Source organism: Carcharodon carcharias, chromosome 8 (genome assembly GCF_017639515.1).
Source record: "Carcharodon carcharias isolate sCarCar2 chromosome 8, sCarCar2.pri, whole genome shotgun sequence".
NCBI classification, from domain to species: Eukaryota; Metazoa; Chordata; class Chondrichthyes; order Lamniformes; family Lamnidae; genus Carcharodon; species Carcharodon carcharias.
In genome coordinates, this window is record NC_054474.1 from 114,635,236 (window position 1) to 114,654,000 (window position 18,765).

The 18,765-nt window shown below is 46.5% G+C and overlaps 1 protein-coding gene across 1 annotated transcript in view; it reads right to left on the reverse strand.

Moving 5' to 3' along the window:
- Positions 1-1,905: 1,905 nt before the first annotated feature.
- Positions 1,906-18,765, reverse strand: part of LOC121281484 (apical endosomal glycoprotein-like) — a 61,240-nt gene continuing 44,380 nt past the window's right edge. Inside the window, exons 6-11 of the mRNA XM_041194429.1 lie at positions 14,172-14,309; positions 7,808-7,932; positions 5,836-5,926; positions 3,878-4,024; positions 2,687-2,818; positions 1,906-1,994 (exon numbers count right to left, since the gene is read on the reverse strand). Coding sequence (XP_041050363.1) covers positions 1,906-1,994; positions 2,687-2,818; positions 3,878-4,024; positions 5,836-5,926; positions 7,808-7,932; positions 14,172-14,309 — 722 coding nt within the window. The remainder of the gene's footprint in view (positions 1,995-2,686; positions 2,819-3,877; positions 4,025-5,835; positions 5,927-7,807; positions 7,933-14,171; positions 14,310-18,765) is intronic.

Genomic DNA, 18,765 nt, shown 5'->3' on the forward strand with positions numbered 1-18,765 from the left:
TGTTCAACACACGCACTGACTCTCACTGGTTTACAGTTCCACACACACACTGACTCTCACTGGGGTCTGGTTCCGCACGCAATGTCTCTCACTGGGGTACAGTTCCATACACACTGGCTCTCACTGGGGTCCATTTCCACACACACTGACTCTCACTGGGCTACAGTTCCACACACACTGACTCTCACTGGGGTACAGTTCCACACACACTGACTCTCACTGGGGTACAGTTCCACACACACTGACTCTCACTGGGGTACAGTTCCACACACACTGACTCTCAGTGGGGTATGTGTTCAACATACACTGACTTTCACTGTGGTACATTTCCCCACAAACACTGACTCTCACTGGGGTACAGTTCCACAGACAGTCCTACACCACTGATAGGATATCAACCAATATTCATTAATAAGCCCACTGACTGCCACAGCTACCTCAACAATACTTCCTCACACTCTCCTTACTCTAGGGACTCTATTCCACTCTCCCAATTTCTCTGTGTCATCGCTTCTGATGACGCAACCTACCATACCAGCACTTCTGATAGTTCCTCCCATTTGCTTAGCTGAGGATTCCCTCACCCAGTTAGTGTGTCTGCTCTCACCTCTTCCCCTCCCTCTCAAATCCATGGTAGGGTTCCTCTTGACATTCTCATCCACCCAGCAGTTTCCGTATTCAATGGATTATTCTCCTTCATTTCCACTATTTCCAGCGTGATTCAACTGCCAAACACATCTCCCATTGCCTTCACCTTTCATCATTCTGAAGGGACCATTCTCTCCACAATACCCTGGTCCCATCCTCATTCACCCCTAACTCACCTTCCCTTCCCTGTGGCACCTTTCTGGGCAAGCACAGGAAATGCAACACCTGCCCTTTTATCTCCTCTCTCCTCACCGTCCAAGTTCCCAAACACTCCTTCCAGGTGAAGCAGAGATCTACTTGAACTTCTTTCAATCTCATCTGCTGTTTTCACTGTTCACAATGTGCTCTCCTCTTCATTGGGAAGACCAAATGGCTACTTTGTGGAACACCTCCGTTCAGTCCCTAAATGTGACCCCAAGCTTCCTGTCACTTGTCATTCTAATTCTCCACCTTGCTCACACTCTGACCTTTCTGTCCTTGGCCTGCTGTAGTGTTCCAATGAAGCTCAAGTTCAAACTCGAGGAACACCTCTTCATCTTTCGTCTCGGCACTTTACAGTCTTCTGGATTCAATATCGAGTTTAACAACTTTAGATTGGAACACCAGCCTCTATCTTGTTTCCTTTCTTTTGCATGTTTAAGTCTCAATCTTGTTTTTCTCTTGATTTTTACTTTTGGATGGTAGCTGTTCATCATTCTGCTATTCACACCTCCTCTGATCACATCTTCTCTTCCTTTACCTCTCCTATTACCATTCCTTTTGATCTTGAACCGTCAAACACTTTTCTTATTTAATCGCTCTTCTCCACCACCCTATCTCAGACTTTCCCTTCTGTTCTTTTACCCTCCCTGCTCCTCTCCACCTTTCATTTTCTCAAGCCTATTACATCTCCAACTTCCCCAGTTTTTGATGATCAGTCATCGACCTCATGTTTCTCTCTCCACAGATGATGCCAGACCTGATTTTTCCAGCATTTTCTGTTTTTGTTTCAGATTTCCAGCATCTGCTTTGCATTTGTGTGCTGATGCTTATTAGCTTTTTGGATTACATTTTGAAGGTGTAAACTAGCTTTTAGTGATTGATATACCTGAAACCCTTTGATTGTCCACATTTCTTAGTCTCTCACTATTTCAGAAATACTCCCCAGAGTGAGCTGCAGTTGGTCGGGTAAGGTGGAGAATCTCACACACTGTACCCTGCTTATATAGTAGAGCAGAACGCTGTGATCAGGCCCTGTCAGGAACTTGGTACTGAGCTTCATTCAGAGACCAGGCTGGAAATTGGGGTTGCCAAATCTCCAGGATTGCCCAGGAGGCTCCAAGAATTAAAGATTAATCTCTGGAACACTGCAGCCCCAGAGAAACACTGTTGAGTTGTTGCAAAAAAACTTGCTTCAAAAATAATTCTTTGAAAGGTCTAATTAGAAGTTAAATAAATATCTGAGATGGAAAAAAGGACTGAGAGTTCAGTATCAAGTTCCGGACAGGGTCTGATTACAGCGTTGTAAAGCCCCATCTGGTTCACTAATGTCCTTTAGGGAAGGAAATCTGCCATCCTTACCTGGTCTGGCCTACATGTGACTCCAGACCCACAGCAACGTGGTTGACTCAAAAAAAACGCCCTCTGAACAAGGGCAATTAGGGATGGGTAATAAATGTTGGCCTAGCCAGCGATGCCCACATCCCATGAATTAATAAAAAAAAGTCAGGAATCAACCAATCAAATAAATGTTGACTCTATTTGCTTTCTGATTGGCCAAAGTGGGAGCATGGGGCAGGGCAGTTGGAAGTCACCTGATGACACCCCCAGGAATGTGTCCAGTCACAGTCGATTAGTCAGCATCAGTGCAGAGAGAACTGTAGGGTTAATGTCTGATTCTGATGAACAGCCATTGATCTGAAACATTAACCCACCTTTCTCTCTCCATTGAGGTTGCCTGACCTGTCAAATGTTTCCAGCATCTCTGAATTTCATTTTGTTTTCTGTAATGGTTAGCGTCTGAGTTGCCTGATTGAGATTCCCGCACAAAGGAACTCACGGAGCTGTTTGGAGATATTGATGTGGTGATAGAATGTGAGGCAGGAGCCCTTGGTCAGAGGGAGATGTTCACTCAGAAGCCAGGCTGTGTCACCAACACTCAGAGCCTCAATGTCCACAAACATGTAGTGACCTGGAAAAAAATGAAAAGCTTTATTTATATAGCACCTGTCACATCCTTAGAACACCCCAAAGCTCTTTACAGTCAATGAAATACTTTTGAAATGTTGTAATGTAGGAAACGTGACAATCAACTTGTGTACAGCAAGCTCCCACAAACAGCAATGTGATAATGACTGGATAAGCTGTTTTTGGGATCTTTGTTGAGGATATTGGATAAATTCTGAGGCAAGAGACAGTTCAACGTCTCAACTGAGAGACAGGATTTCTGACAGTGCAGCACTCCCTCAGTGCTACGCTAGAGTGACAGTCTGGATTATGGGCTCAAGTGTCTGGAGTGAGATTTGAACCCATGAACCTCTGATTCTGAGGCAAGACTGTGACCAATTGAGCCAAGGCTGACACTGAAACACAAACAGGTTAAATTCCTGCTCTGTGCACTCATCAACGCCGAGTGCTGAGACACCAAGGCTGCCACTGTCTTTAGAAAATGGAAATGTATGAATTAACCAGTTAATGAATTAACTACTGAATCAACCATCAAGATCTGACCAACAATTAACATTGTCCCAGAGTGAGTCACAGGAAGGTGAAGGATAACCAACTCACTCTGACATCACTGTTTGTTCTCTAATATCACTCCTTCGTTTCTATTACTCCTTTAGGTTTTCCATTTGTCTCTCTTTTTCATCTTTCCATTATCTTGCTCCTTCTCCTGCATTTCATTTCTGTCTCTCTTCTAGTTCTTCCATCTCACTCCTCCATCTCTTCCTCACTCTCCTTTATTTCCACAACCTCTTTCTGTCCTTACATTCACTCACTCACTTCCACTCTCTCTCACACACACACACACACACACACACACACGTATATATACACACATGCATGTAAACACATAGTCACAGAGATTCACCCTCAGTGACCCTGGCACTGCCCATCTATGCTATCAGCTCATAGCTCTTCCCCTTATGGGAAATATCTTTTGACTGATAGCAGCTGTGTTAACGCTGGTTACTGCTCAGAGAGGCAGCACACCACAGCCTGGCAGTAATCATTCAGCAGTGACACTCACCTTGTGAGTTCCCCCGTGTGTGGTCCACCTTAGGCCCTTTGAAGTAGCTGGGGGTTTGCCCATTGGTCCAATCCCAGTCCTTGGAGTCAAGTTCAGGATTCAGGACATTCTTCCAGCCACACAGGTCCAGCTCAAAGTCACAGGCTCCTAGGGAGTAAAGGCAAAATAATTCACCCACTTTGTCCTTCAGGTAAATCTGGAATTCCTGGTCTCCAGTCCAACCCAGCCTGACCCTGCCTTGCACAGCCAAACCCTGTCCAACCCGGCCTGACTCTGTCCAGCCTGGCCTAACCCACCCCGGCCCAGTCTAACCCTATCCAGCCTGGCCTGACACACCCCGTCCCAGTCTGACGCTGTCCAACCCAGCGTGACCCAACCTGACCCCAGCCCGACCTATCTTGATTCTGTCTAACCCAACCTGATGCAGTCCAATCCAGCCCGACCCTGCCCTGCCCAGCCCCAGCCAGCCCAGCCTGACCCAGCCTTAAGAAATTGTGGTCTTCATTAAGCGGGTATTTTCTGCATCTTATGGGATTAACTAAGCAGCATTGATTCCCTCTCTGGAAAGAGGATTTCTAAATACTTTGACCTCTAAACAGTCTTAGTTCAGGCTGCCATGTTGACATTCCTAAGCTGGCATGATGGGGGTCTTCTGAACCCTCTTATCTATCTAAGTGTTTAGAAAAGGCCAGGATATGACCCTCAGCAAGATGTAAACTCAAAAGCTGACCTCGAGCAGGGTGGTATCTACTCTGACATTTTGAGTGCCTACCCTGGGTCCATTGGTCAGAATAGTTGGATAGACGGTTGACACTGGCTTAGCTACCAATCCCCCCAAAGAGGGTATATTGACTGGTGCTGTACTGGTGATATGGGGCTGAGGGGCTGATGAGGTGGCAGTGCTCATTGGGCAGCTTCAGATAGAGGATGGACCAGAGGAGGAGGAGAAAGACTGAGAGATCGAGAGAAAAGTTTCCTGACCCTTCCACTAGAGAGCAGAATGCTGCTATCACAGCTGTTACAGGTCGTACACTTTTTTTTCTGTCTAATTAGTTAATGTATCGTATCTAAATCGTTGTTTCTGAATAAAATTAATAAACCATCTTAAAATTATTTATGACTAGTCAACTGCCTATTTAGGTATCTGTGGCCCGAAACCCTGAAATCTTACACAGCCTGATGCAGTCTGGTGAAGTACAACTCTTTCTGTGCCCAATGTTGACCATGGGTCTTGCCCCCAATTGGTGGGATGAGGTGTTTGGAATGTCAAGAACTATGATGTTATTTCAGCAGCATCCACCCTGACATGAGGGAAGTGATCCCACCTCTATCTGGGGGACCTGACTGTTAAATAACTTCACTAGAGTCACCCTGTCCCCTGACCACCCCCCGCCTCTTCTGTCCTTGACTATCTGGGTCGAGGTACTGTATGTTGGCCTCTCTTGGAGCCTCACTACAATTTCTCAGTGCATGAGGCACTTTTAAGAACTGAAGGGTGGGATTGCTGAGGCCCTCACCAGATACACTATCAACAATGGAGCCATCCTGGCTACCAGAAAACCAAATTTTAGCTCTCTTATCTTCATCAAGATGTGAGTGTTCAGAGTCTGGGGCAGGCTGGGTCCTCCTTGCACAAACAGTGGGTGGTACAGGACCAGGCACTGACTGTTGCAGAGGGCTTTCTCCTGGAGAGTGTGAGGGAGCTGAGTGAGGACAGGAAGGGGGAGGTGGTTGTGTGGTTAAGGCTCACCCCAGGAATTGGGGTGAGGGGGGCGGAGAGAAGGTTGGAAGTCACAGAGTCACTCACCAGGGGGGTAGCGGTTAGGAGTCACAGATTGACTCACCAGGGGAGTATGAGTTAGGGGGTCACAGGGTCACTCACCAGGGGAGTAAGGGTTGGGGGGGTCACAGGGTCACTCACCAGGGGGTAAGGGTTAGGGGGTCACAGGGTCACTCACCAATTTGAGGACATTCTGTGTGACTAAGTGTAACATCATCGATCGCAATGTGTGACATGGCTGCTCCTCCTCCAATTGCTTCAAAGATCAACTGTAGAGAGAGAGACTGTCAGTGACCTGGAGACACCAAACTCTACTGGCCCCCCAAACCCCTCCCTCCCAGAAACACCAGCCCCCTCCTCCCAGAAACACCACCTCCCTCCTCCTCCCAGAAACACCACCCCCCTCCTCCTCCCAGAAACACCAATCAGCCCCCCACCGCCCTGCCACCACAACCCCCCCGACTCTGGATACCAAACCCACTGCTGGTGACACAAAGTGGGAGAGGGCCAGGGAATTTTGGGGCTTGTGAAGACATCACCATGATATATAAGAGCACAGAAAGGCCCAGGACTGGCACCATCCAGCTCCCTCACTCCAGCACTAACTGAACAACACAGCTGAGGCCCCATTTGAAGGTCCCTTTCTCCTACTGGAGGCTTGGAAGAGTAGTTTATGAACACCACTGGAGCCACGAGTGACTCAGACCCTATCACAGCACCATACTGCAGTATGGCCAATATTGCCAGGATCCAGTAAACTGATCCTAGGAATGTGGTTAGTGAGCAAGGAGTACCTCCAGCTGAGTCCCAGAGCACAGGGGAGGAGGAACAAGTGATGATAGCAGACAGGCAGCCAGATCTGTTGTTCACAGCATCATCACCAACAAGCCCCCTGTGCTTTGGGAAACACAGCAGGACTGTGCTATCAGGAATCAGGAGGAGAGAGGAATGTGCTGCCCAATGCCTTCTGTTTGATACATGCCTAGGCTGGAATTACACTCGATCCCCACACTTGACTGCAGGAAGCCATTTAAATAGATGGCAGTGGTGGGCATGACTGCCAGAGGCAGTGCTGCCACAATGCTGCAGGATTGGCTGCAAGGTCTCTCTGCCACATTCAGGTGCCTATTGGTCAATCTGACTTTGGTTTATCTTCACATATTAAATATTGTACATAGCTGCTTGAAAACATCTTCCCAATATTAAAAACAAGTTTTACACAGTGAGTCATGACGAAATAGTAACTTACAGAGGGAATGGATAATCACTTGAAATGGACAGGATTTTGGGGAAAGAGCGGTGCAGGAGGTCAAATTGGATAGCACAAACATGATGGACTGAATAGCCTCCTGTGCTGTTTAATTCAAAGATATGACTGATAATTTGACTTTGTAGCTGGCACATGTTTCTATAACTTACACTTATTCCCTGAATTCTCTGTGAAAGCTGGGATTGTAAAAACCTCTTTATTAATACACTCTGTGTGTCCTTCTGACATTCTGAAACCCTTTTGATTATCATTGGATTTGTGGCTTTTCTGTGTCCGTAGAAACATTCCCTAAACATTCTGGGGAAAAATATCCCAAAACAAATTCTAAAATGTGCAGAAAGTAGTGAATAAAAGATTTTGAGGGAAACAAATCACTAGCACTGAGCTGAATTGTAACCAAGACAGTTCTGGAAGATTCTCTATTCACCATAGAGGGACAGTCCCAGTCTGAATGGACAGGGAGGGCAGAGATGATCCCACAGTAAATGCACAGGACGCTCACCAACATCCATTTAAATTAAACTGAATATTGAAACTAAACTCTCATGTTTTGTGTAAGAGCTCTTTACCCTGGTCCAGAGAGTAGCTGGGAGGTTGTGAATACTGTGAAAATATTCCCTGACTGATCCATTAGCTCAGTGTGGGAAATGAGCAGACAGCTATGATGGGCCTGATCCTACATCAATCTCAGTCCTATCACTTATTTACAGACATCATACGCTCACACTCAGCATCATTTCTGGTTAGTCAGTTTCAAAACCTTTTTGAAGTTTTTACGAGGTTGTCAAATGAAATGCCAGCTGATACATCAGGAAGTGTGCTAGCACATTGGGCTACTGGGGTGTTGGCACCAGTGTGTTGTGAGGTCAGAGGGCATCACCTTCCAGTTGTGTGCTGTTTGAATGTTGACTCTGGCAAGGCTCCATGTCAGCCCCTGGCCCGTATTGAAACTCAACACTTTCTGTTTCTCCTGTGTCTCTTCCTCCGCATAAACGTTCAAAGTTCCTGTAGTAAAACAAAGGACTCTGTGTGATGAGGCTAACACTAGCATTGATCACCATATACATTCTTACACAGAAAGGACAGTGTGTTACGACACTTGCCGGGATTTTCCGGCCTTGCCCACCACCAGGATCGTCCAGTCCTGCCGAAAGTCAATGTGGTGGCATTGTGGTATTGTCACTGGACTAGTAATCTAGTGACCCGGAGTAATGCTCTGGGGACCCAGATTAAAATCCCACCACAGCAGATGATAAAATTTGAATTCAATAAAAATCTGGAATTAAGAGTCTGATGATGACCATGAAACTATTGTCGATTGTTGTAAAAACCCACCTGGTTCGCCAATGTCCTTTAGGGAAGGAAATCTGCCATCCTAACCTGGTCTGGGCTACATGTGACTCCAGACCCACAGCGACGTGGTTTACTCTTAAAAGTCCTCTGAACAAAGAGATGGGCAATAAATGCTGGCCTAGCCAGTGATGCTCACATCCCATGAATGAATAAAATAAAACATACTGGCCGGGCTGCTGAATCTCCCTCAGCGGGTCCGTAAAATCCCGGCCACAGATTCAGGTCTGGACATGGAATCTGAAATGGTTAAGTTCTAGACTTGGAAACAGAATGCCTTGGATTCAAATCCTAGTAGGAAACAGCCACCATTTCAACATTTTAGAGGAATCCTTCCTCTGTATTTAACCCTATGCTGCACCTGCCCTGGGAGTGTTTGATGGGGACGGTGTAGAGGGAGCTTTACTCTGTATCTAATCCCGTGCTGTACCTGTCCTGGGAGTGTTTGATGGGGACAGTATAGAGGGAGCTTTACTCTGTATCTAACCCCGTGCTGTACCTGTCCTGGGAGTGTTTGATAGGGACAGTGTAGAGGGAGCTTTACTCTGTATCTAACCCCGTGCTGTACCTGTCCTGGGAGTGTTTGATGGGGACAGTGTAGAGGGAGCTTTACTCTGTATCTAACCCTGTGCTGTACCTGTCCTGGGAGTGTTTGATGGGGACAGTGCTTCAGTGTGTTCAATCAGTGGAAACTGATTGAGGAATATTCCAGGAAGCCATCAGACATTTACAAGCACTTATCTACAGAGTTGCACAATACAAACATACACCTCCTTACCCACCACTATGCTTTCAATCATTGTCAATTTATAGTGACACAGTGTTCAGTTAATGCCCACCACCTAAACATAATTAAAATGAGTAGAAAAGTAGGGATGTGTTGCTATGGCTATAACAGGGCCTTGGTGAGACCATATCTGGAATATTGTGTATAACTTTGGTCTCCTTATTTAAGAAAGGATATAAATGCAGTAGAAGCAAATCAGATAAGATTCACTTGACTGATACCTGGGATGAAGGGGTTATCCTATGAGGGAAAGTTGAGCAGGTCAGGCCTGTATCCATTGGAATTTAGAAGAATGAGAGGTGATCTTATTGAAAAATATAAGATCCTGAGGGGGCTTGACAGGGTGACAGATTGAAAAAATGTTTCCCCTTATGAGAGAAACTGGAACTAGGGGACACAATTTAAAAATAAGGGGCCTTCCATTTAAGACAGAGGTGAAGAGAAACTTTTTCCCTTAGAGGCTCATTAGTCTATGGAATCCTCTTCTCCAGACAGCATTGAAGGCTGGGTCACTGAATTTATTCAATGCCAAGTTAAACAGATACTTGATCAACAAGGGGGGCAGGCAGGAAAGTGGAGTTAAGACAACAATCAGATTAGCCATGATCTTATCGAATAACTGAGCAGATTCAAGGGACCGAATAGCCTACTCCTGTTCCTAATTCTTGTGTTCTTGAATTAATATATAATTAACAGGTTCCCTTCTCTTTCTTTAAATAAAAAGAGTTTATATGTGTGACCAAAATTTCAAAAGAAATTATAAAGATCTCTAAAATCTGTGAGATGCCCCTTCTCGAGGACCCCTAATTAATTCTTCATACGTGCATTTCAATCAGACAGTAGATGATTTGAATCCAACTGTTTAATTTTAGAGATTTTCTTTCTCTCCAGTATCTGTTTCAAGCCAGCAAGGTCAGTGTCTTACCTGTACTCTCTCACACTTTTTGTAAAGTATACTTTATCCCACAGTGAATAATTGTCTCTCGAACATTAAATGGATATATTGCCTTCTGCACTCTCCTTGTACAGAATCTCACTTAAAACATTTGACAAATAGAATTTGATATCTATTGACGCCACAAGAGCTAGTGTTTTAGCAGCCAAGGTACTTTCAACAACCATTTTCATTTTCTTAGCTCTGTTTTAATCCCCATACAGGCTGATAACTTTTAAAAAGATATTTGAATTCCAGTGACCAACTGAAAAGATCAAACAACAAGATTTCAAGTTTTAAGGCTTTTATCTGTAATAAACAAACTAAAAGCAACATTGTCAAAACATTATTCCATAGACAACTTAAACTACAGAAAATATCCCCTATTTAACTTTTAAAATGATCAGAAATCCCCCACCACAGTTATTCTTTACTCTTAAGTGGAGACTTTGTTCTTCAGGAATCAGTCAAAAGCTGTTCTCAGCTCCCAATTGCTTGTTTCATTTTACCTTTTCCAGCCGAATAGCTTCCAATCCCTGAACTGACTTTCATGGTGAGGGTTACCCTGGAGTTCCCCTCCCTCTAGCCAAATCTAAGTAAGTCTTTCAACCTTGTTTAAATCCTCACAAACTTGGTTTCTTGAATCCAAGCATGAGCTCCCACCTGCATCTTATATGGTGAAAAGTAAAGATAGATGACTTTATCTCTCTGCTCTCTCTCTCAGATTCTTGCAGACTGACTTGTCTGTGAGGTTTAGAGATATCTTAAGAAAACCCTGTAAGCTGATGCTACAATGACTTTCCCCTGTTCCCCTTTCAAAGCCCATCTCCAAAGCAACATGAATCACATGGGCCTTGTAACCAGGCAGAAATGCTGACTGACTATCTTCTAAACTCCCAACTCCACTCTATCTTGGAATTAAATAGATAGTTTAAGGTATAACTGCTTATAAAACCTGACATCCCTAACACCTCCCTGTGACTTGGAGACGAGCAGTCTATTCACCATCAGCACAGCTGCCCCGGTCATTGTTTATAGGTGTGCATATCTCGCACCTTTTTCCCGGTAAGATAACCTGGGCCACACTTAAACCTTTAATAACCACAGGCCACCCAGGCTTGTTATTGGACAGACTGCAGAGCAGATCACATAAGCTCCCTCATTCCTCCATTTTACTCTAAATCAAAGAGACGATCTTACAAATCCTACATTTGGAATAGTTTCCCAAGTTTAAGGACAACAATTCTCATTTTCACCCTTAAAAGATATGATGAAACAAGCTGCACTCAAAATACCTACCAGGAAGATTAGAATGGGAAGTATCACTAAAAATGACTAGTTTCATGCCATCTTTAAGTGGCCTAAGGATGGGAACTCAAGTATGCATTTCTCCAGATTTAATTTTTAAATGTTTTATTTGCCCTTAAATCATTCTCAACTTAGGGTGTTACATCGCAGAACTAAACACCAACACATCAACACTAGCATATGGTCTAATCATAATAATGTACATATGAACATACAATTTAGGATCAGGAGAGGAGTAGGCCGCTCGGCCCCTCGAGCCTGCTCTGCTATTCATGGCTGATCTGATTGTAACCTCAAATCCACATTCCCACCCACCCCCGATAACCTTTCACCCTCTTGCTTATCAAGAACTATCCACCTCTGGCCTAAAAATATTCAAAGACTCTGCTTCCACCGCCTTTTCAGGAAGAAATTGCAGGGTCTGCTTTTAGTTGAATACAAGCTATTTTTAGCAAAACAGATCTCACCAAAAAATACCACAACCTGGAAGAATCATTCAGGTCAGAGGCTGGTTTGTTTAGTTAGGAAAAAGGCAAACATTAACTACCTAGGTAGCAGAGGAGTGCAGGATAAGAGAAAAAATGAAGAGATTAGGAGAGAAGTCAAAAAAACAAGTAGGAAAATAAAGAACTATGAAATCAAATTAATAATGGACATAAAACAAAATATAAAATCTTTTAGAGGTACATTAGTAAAAGAGGAAGGCTGTGATGGGAATAGGACTACTAAGGGACAGACAGGATAATACCACAGGTAATGATAGAGAGATGGCAGAAATGCAGATGATACCAAAATAGGTGGGAAAGTAAGTTGCAAGGAAGAAATAAGAAATTTACAAATGGATATGGACAGGTTAGGTGAATGGGCCAAAATTTGGCAGATGGAGTTTAACGTGGATAAATGTGAAGTTATCCATTTTGGTTTGAAGAATAAAAAGGCGACTTATTATTTAAATGGAGAGAAACTTCAGAATGCTTCAGTGCAGAGGGATCTGGGTGTCCTGGTGCATGAATTGCTGAAAGCTAGTATGCAGGTACAGCAGGTAATAAGGAAGGCAAATGGAATTTTGGCATTTATTGCTAAAGGAATAGAGTATAAAAATAGGGAAGTGTTGTTGCAACGGTACAAGGCTTTGGTGAGACCACACCTGGAGTACTGTGCACGGTTTTGGTTCCCTTACTTGAGGAAAGATGTAGTTGCATTGGAGGCAGTTCAGAGGAGGTTCACAAGATTGATTCCAGAGATGCGGGGCTTGTCTTATGAGGAGAGATTGAGCAGTTTAGGCCTATACTCACTAGAGTTTAGAAAGATGAGAGGAGATCTAATTGAGGTATATAAGATGCAAAAGGGGATAGACAAAGTAGACATGGAGCGGATATTTCCCCTTGTCGGGCATTCTAGAACGAGAGGTCATAGTTTTAGGCTAAGAGGTGGTGGATTTAAATCAGAGAGGAGGAGGAATTATTTTTCTCAAAGGGTCATGAATCTATGGAATTCTCTACCTCAGAGTGCAGTGGATGCCGGGACGCTGAATAAATTTAAGGAGGTGATAGACAGGTTTTTAATTAGTAACAGGTTGAAAGGTTATGGGGAGCGGTTGGGAAATTGGAGTTGAGGCCGAAATGAGATCAGCCATGATTGTATTGAATTGCCTACTCCTGCTCCTAGTTCTTATGTAAATATTAAATAATTATTTCACTTCAGTATTTACCAGGGAGACAGAACAGGTGGACATGACATTGAATGATGAGGTGAGGTATGAGATAAGAGCATTTAAAATAAAAATGTGGCTTATCTCATGAAGAAAGTTTGAGCAGGTTAGGCCAAAACTCATTGGAATTTGAAGAATGAGAGGTGACCTTTTTGAAACATATATTTGGCAGGGTAGACACCGGGAGGATGTTTCCACTCATGGGAGAGACTAGAATCAGGGAGCACAGTTTAAGAATAAGAGGTTTACTGTTTAAGGTGGAGATAAGGAGAAATAGTTTCTCTCAGAGAGCTGGCAATCTTTGGAATTCTCTTCCCCAGAGAGCAGTGAAGGCCGGGTTATTGAATTTATTCAAGGCTGAGCTAGACAGATTTTTGATGGACAAGAGAGTCAAGGGCAAAGGGGGGTGGGGGGGGGTGGTGGGTGCGGACAGGAGAGTGGAGTTGAGACCACTACCTGATCAGCTATGATCTTATTGAATGGTGGAGCAGGCTCAAAGGGCTGAATGGCCTACTCCTGCTCCTAAGTCCTATGTTCAGGCCTATAAGCAAACAAACTAAAATAGAATTACATAACTTAGCTATTCCGAGCCTCTACTGACCCCATCTCCTCTTCCCACTTGGTTGGCATGGCGACAAAGCTCCAATGGTCTCTCCACACAGGCCTGGGGTTAATGTTACTGATGGACCCTGATAACACTGGGGACCTGAACTGTGCATTTGAAGCAGGGCCCTGCTAATTCAGGGTGTCTGAATCACTCTCCTCATCGTCTGACCTGATTATCCCATGTGATCAGTTAGACAAGATACCGTGGCCATTTAACTGCCCTCTCACCCACTTCCTTTGGGAGGTTTAGTTAGAAATTGGACCTTTAGTGATCACAATCCTTGCCATATGTTGTCAGCAAAACCTAACAGGAGCAGAGACTATGGTCAGTCGCTGTTAGAAGATCAAAACATTCCTTGATCCATTTGGAACCCCTGGGGAACTCTGGCTCTGACCCTGGGGTGAGCTAAGGTCCAGAACATTGGGCATTGCTGTGAAGAGGAGTCAGAGCTAAATCATGTGAGAGTGACTGGAGAGGTGCTGAGTATGAAGAGGCACAGTAGAAAGGAGGGCTGACTCTCTGAGGCCAATAAACATGGAGCTGTTACCTGGAGTCTCACCATTCATCTGGAACCAGAACTGCAGGCAAACTCCAGCATCCCTTGGCTCCTGGACCGGTGAAACCAGGAGCACTGACTGGCTGCTCGGAAGAACCCCAAGACTGGTATCAGCCAGCATGTAGTGTCCTGGAAACAACAGAAAAAAGCACCATTGGCCAATGGCCAGAACAAGATCAGTCTCAGGAGGCTTAGCCTACACATCCCATTATGCGTGAAAGGACAGTCCCAGTGTGTGAAAGGGCAGTGTGACAACCACTGTATCAGAGTGTAAAAGGACAGTGTGAGTGAGCCATTGTCCCAGAGTGTGAAAGGACAGTGGGTGAGCCGTTGTCTCAGAGGGTGCAAGGACAGCTTTGGTGACCTATCGTCCCAGAGTGTCAAAGGAGAGTGCTTGTGACCCACTGTCCCAAAGTGTGAAAGGACAGTGCGGGTGAGCCACTGTTCCAGAGTGTGAAAGCACAGTGTGTGACCCATTGTCCAAGAGTGTGAAAGGACAGTATGTGATTCACTGTCCCAGAGGCTGAAAGAACAATGTGGGTGATCCACTGTTGAAAAGAGTGAAAGGACAGTGGTCACCCACTGTCCCAGAGTGTGAAAGGACAGTGCGTGACCCACTATCGTAGAGAGTCACCCACTATCCCAAAGAGTGAAGGTACTGTGTGTGACCCAATGTCCCAAAGTGTGAAAGGATAGTGCGCGATCCACTGTCCCAGAGTGTGAAAGGACAGTGTATGATCCACTGTCCCAGAGTGTGAAAGGACAGTGTGTGACCCACTGCCCCAGAGTGTGAAAGGATAGCATGTAACCCACTGTCTGAGGTTGTGAAATGACAGTGTGCGAACCAGTGCCCAGGTTGTGAAAGGGCAGTGAGGGTGAGCCACTGTCTCAGACGGTGAAAGGACAATTTGTGACTGGATAGAGTGTGACTCACTGTCCCAGAGGCTGAAAGGAAAGTGTGGGTGAGCCACTGTCCCAGAGGGTGAAAGGAAAGTGTGGGTGTGTCACTGTCCCAGAGAGTGAAAGGACAGTGGGTGACCCTCAGTCTCAGACAGAGAAAGGACAGTGTGGGTGAGCCATTGTCCCAGACTGTGAAAGGACAGTGTGTGACCAACTGTCCAAGATGGTGAAAGGACAGTGTAGGTGAGGCACAGTCTTCGGGAAAAAAAAGACAGTATGTGACCCAATGGCCCAGAGTGTTACCCGCTGTCCCAGAGGGGGAAAGGACAGTGCGTGACCCACTGTCCCAGAGGGGGAAAGGACAATGTGTAACCCACTGTCCCAGAGTGTGAAAGGACAGTGTGTGACCACTGTCCCAGAGTAGGAAAGGACAGTGTGTGACCACTGTCCCAGATTTGGAAAAGACAGTGCGTGACCACTGTCCCAGAGTGGGAATGGATAGTGTGTGAGCACTGTCCCAGAGTGGGAAAGGACAGTGTGTGACCACTGACCCAGAGTGGGAAGGAGCAGTGTGTGACCACTGCCCCAGAGTGTAAAAGGATAGTGTGTGACCCACTGTCTGAGGTTGTGAAATGACAGTGTGTGACCACTGTCCCAGAGTGGGAAAGGACAGTGTGTGACCACTGACCCAGAGTGGGAAAGGACAGCGTGTGACCACTGTCCCTGAGTGTGAAAGGATAGCGTGTGACCCACTGTCTGAGGTTGAGAAATGACAGTGTGCAACCCAGTGCCCAGGTTGTGAAAGGACAGTGCGAGTGAGCCATTGTCTCAGACTGTGAAAGGAAAATTTGTGACCGGAAAGTGTGTTACCCACTGTCCTAGAGGGTGAATGGATAGTGAGGGTGAGACATTGTCCCAGAGGCTAAAAGGACAGTGTGGCTGAGCCGCTGCCCAACAGGGCGAAAGGACAGTGTGGGTGAGCCACTGTCCCTGAGGGTGAAAGGACAGTGTGGGAGAGCCACTGTCCCAGAATGTGAAAGGACAGTATGTGGCCACTGTCGCAGAGTGCAAAAGGACAGTATGTGACCCACTGGCCCAGGGTGTAAAAGGACAGTGTGTGACCCACTGTCCCAGAGTGTGAAAGGACAGTGTGTGAACCACTGTCCCAGAGTGCAAAAGGACAGTATGTGACCAACTGCCCCAGAATGTGACCACTGTCCCAGAGTGTGAAAGGTCAGTGTGCAACCCACTGTCCCAGAGTGTGAAAGGACATTGTGTGTCCCACTGTCCCAGGGTGTGAAAGGGCAGTGTGCGTCCCACTTTCCCAGAGCATGAAAGGACAGTTTATGGCCCTCTTTCGCAGACTGTGAAAGGACAGTGTGTGACCCACGGTCCCAGAGTGTGAAAGGAGAGTGTGTGACCCACTGCCCCAGAGTGTGAAAGGATAGCATGTAACCCACTGTCTGAGGTTGTGAAATGACAGTGTGCGAACCAGTGCCCAGGTTGTGAAAGGGCAGTGAGGGTGAGCCACTGTCTCAGACGGTGAAAGGACAATTTGTGACTGGATAGAGTGTGACTCACTGTCCCAGAGGCTGAAAGGACAGTGTGGGTGTGTCACTGTCCCAGAGAGTGAAAGGACAGTGGGTGACCCTCAGTCTCAGACAGAGAAAGGACAGTGTGGGTGAGCCATTGTCCCAGACTATGAAAGGACAGTGTGTGACCAACTGTCCAAGATGGTGAAAGGACAGTGTAGGTGAGGCACAGTCTTCGGGAAAAAAAAACAGTATGTGACCCAAAGGCCCAGAGTGTTACCCGCTGTCCCAGAGGGGGAAAGGACAGTGTGTGACCCACTGTCCCAGAGGGGGAAAGGACAATGTGTGACCCACTGTCCCAGAGTGTGAAAGGATAGCGTGTGACCCACTGTCTGAGATTGTGAAATGACAGTGCGGGTGAGCCACTGTCTCAGAGTGTGAAAGGAAAATTTGTGACCCAGAGGCTGAAAGGAAAGTGTGGGTGAACCACTGTCCTAGAGGGTGAAAGGATAGTGAGTGTGAGACATTGTCCCAGAGGCTAACAGGACAGTGTGGGTGAGCCGCTGCCCGACAGGGAAAAAGGACAGTGTGGGTGAGCCACTGTCCCTGAGGGTGAAAGGACAGTGTGGGAGAGTCACTGTCCCAGAGTGTGAAAGGACAGTGTGTGATCACTGTCCCAGAGTGCAAAAGGACAGTATGTGACCCACTGGCCCAGGGTGTAAAAGGACAGTGTGTGACCGCTGTCCCAGACAGGGAAAGGACAGTGTGTGACCACTGTCCCAGAGTGGGAAAGGACTGTGTGTGAACACTGTTCCAGACAGGGAAAGGACTGTGTGTGACCACTGTCCAAGAGTGGGAAAGGACAGTGCGAGACCACCGTCCCAGAGTGTGGAAGGACAGTGTGTGACCACTGTCCCAGGCAGGGAAAGGACAGTGTGTGACCACTGTCCCAGACAGGGAAAGGACACTGTGTGACCACTGTCCCAGAGTAGGAAAGGACAGTGTGTGACCACTGTCCCAGATTTGGAAAAGACAGTGCGTGACCACTGTCCCAGAGTGGGAATGGATAGTGTGTGAGCACTGTCCCAGAGTGGGAAAGGACAGTGTGTGACCACTGACCCAGAGTGGGAAGGAGCAGTGTGTGACCACTGCCCCAGAGTGTGAAAGGATAGTGTGTGACCCACTGTCTGAGGTTGTGAAATGACAGTGTGTGACCACTGTCCCAGAGTGGGAAAGGACAGTGTGTGACCACTGACCCAGAGTGGGAAAGGACAGCGTGTGACCACTGTCCCTGAGTGTGAAAGGATAGCGTGTGACCCACTGTCTGAGGTTGAGAAATGACAGTGTGCAACCCAGTGCCCAGGTTGTGAAAGGACAGTGCGAGTGAGCCATTGTCTCAGACTGTGAAAGGAAAATTTGTGACCGGATAGTGTGTTACCCACTGTCCTAGAGGGTGAATGGATAGTGAGGGTGAGACATTGTCCCAGAGGCTAAAAGGACAGTGTGGCTGAGCCGCTGCCCAACAGGGTGAAAGGACAGTGTGGGTGAGCCACTGTCCCTGAGGGTGAAAGGACAGTGTGGGAGAGCCACTGTCCCAGAATGTGAAAGGACAGTGTGTGGCCACTGTCGCAGAGTGCAAAAGGACAGTATGTGACCCACTGGCCCAGGGTGTAAAAGGACAGTGTGTGACCCACTGTCCCAGAGTGTGAAAGGACAGTGTGTGAACCACTGTCCCAGAGTGCAAAAGGACAGTATGTGACCAACTGCCCCAGAATGTGACCACTGTCCCAGAGTGTGAAAGGACAGTGTGCAACCCACTGTCCCAGGGTGTGAAGGACATTGTGTGTCCCACTGTCCCAGGGTGTGAAATGGCATTGTGTGTCCCACTTTCCCAGAGCATGAAAGGACAGTTTATGGCCCTCTTTCGCAGACTGTGAAAGGACAGTGTGTGACCCACGGTCCCAGAGTGTGAAAGGACAGTGTGTGACCCACTTTTCCAGAGTGTGAAAGGACAGTGTGCGACCCACTGTCCCAGGGTGTGAAAGGACAGTGTGTGTCCACTGTCCCAGGGTGTGAAAGGATAGTGTGTGACCCAGTTTCCCAGAGTGGGAAAGGACAGTGTGTGAAAGGACATTGTGTATCCCACTGTCCCA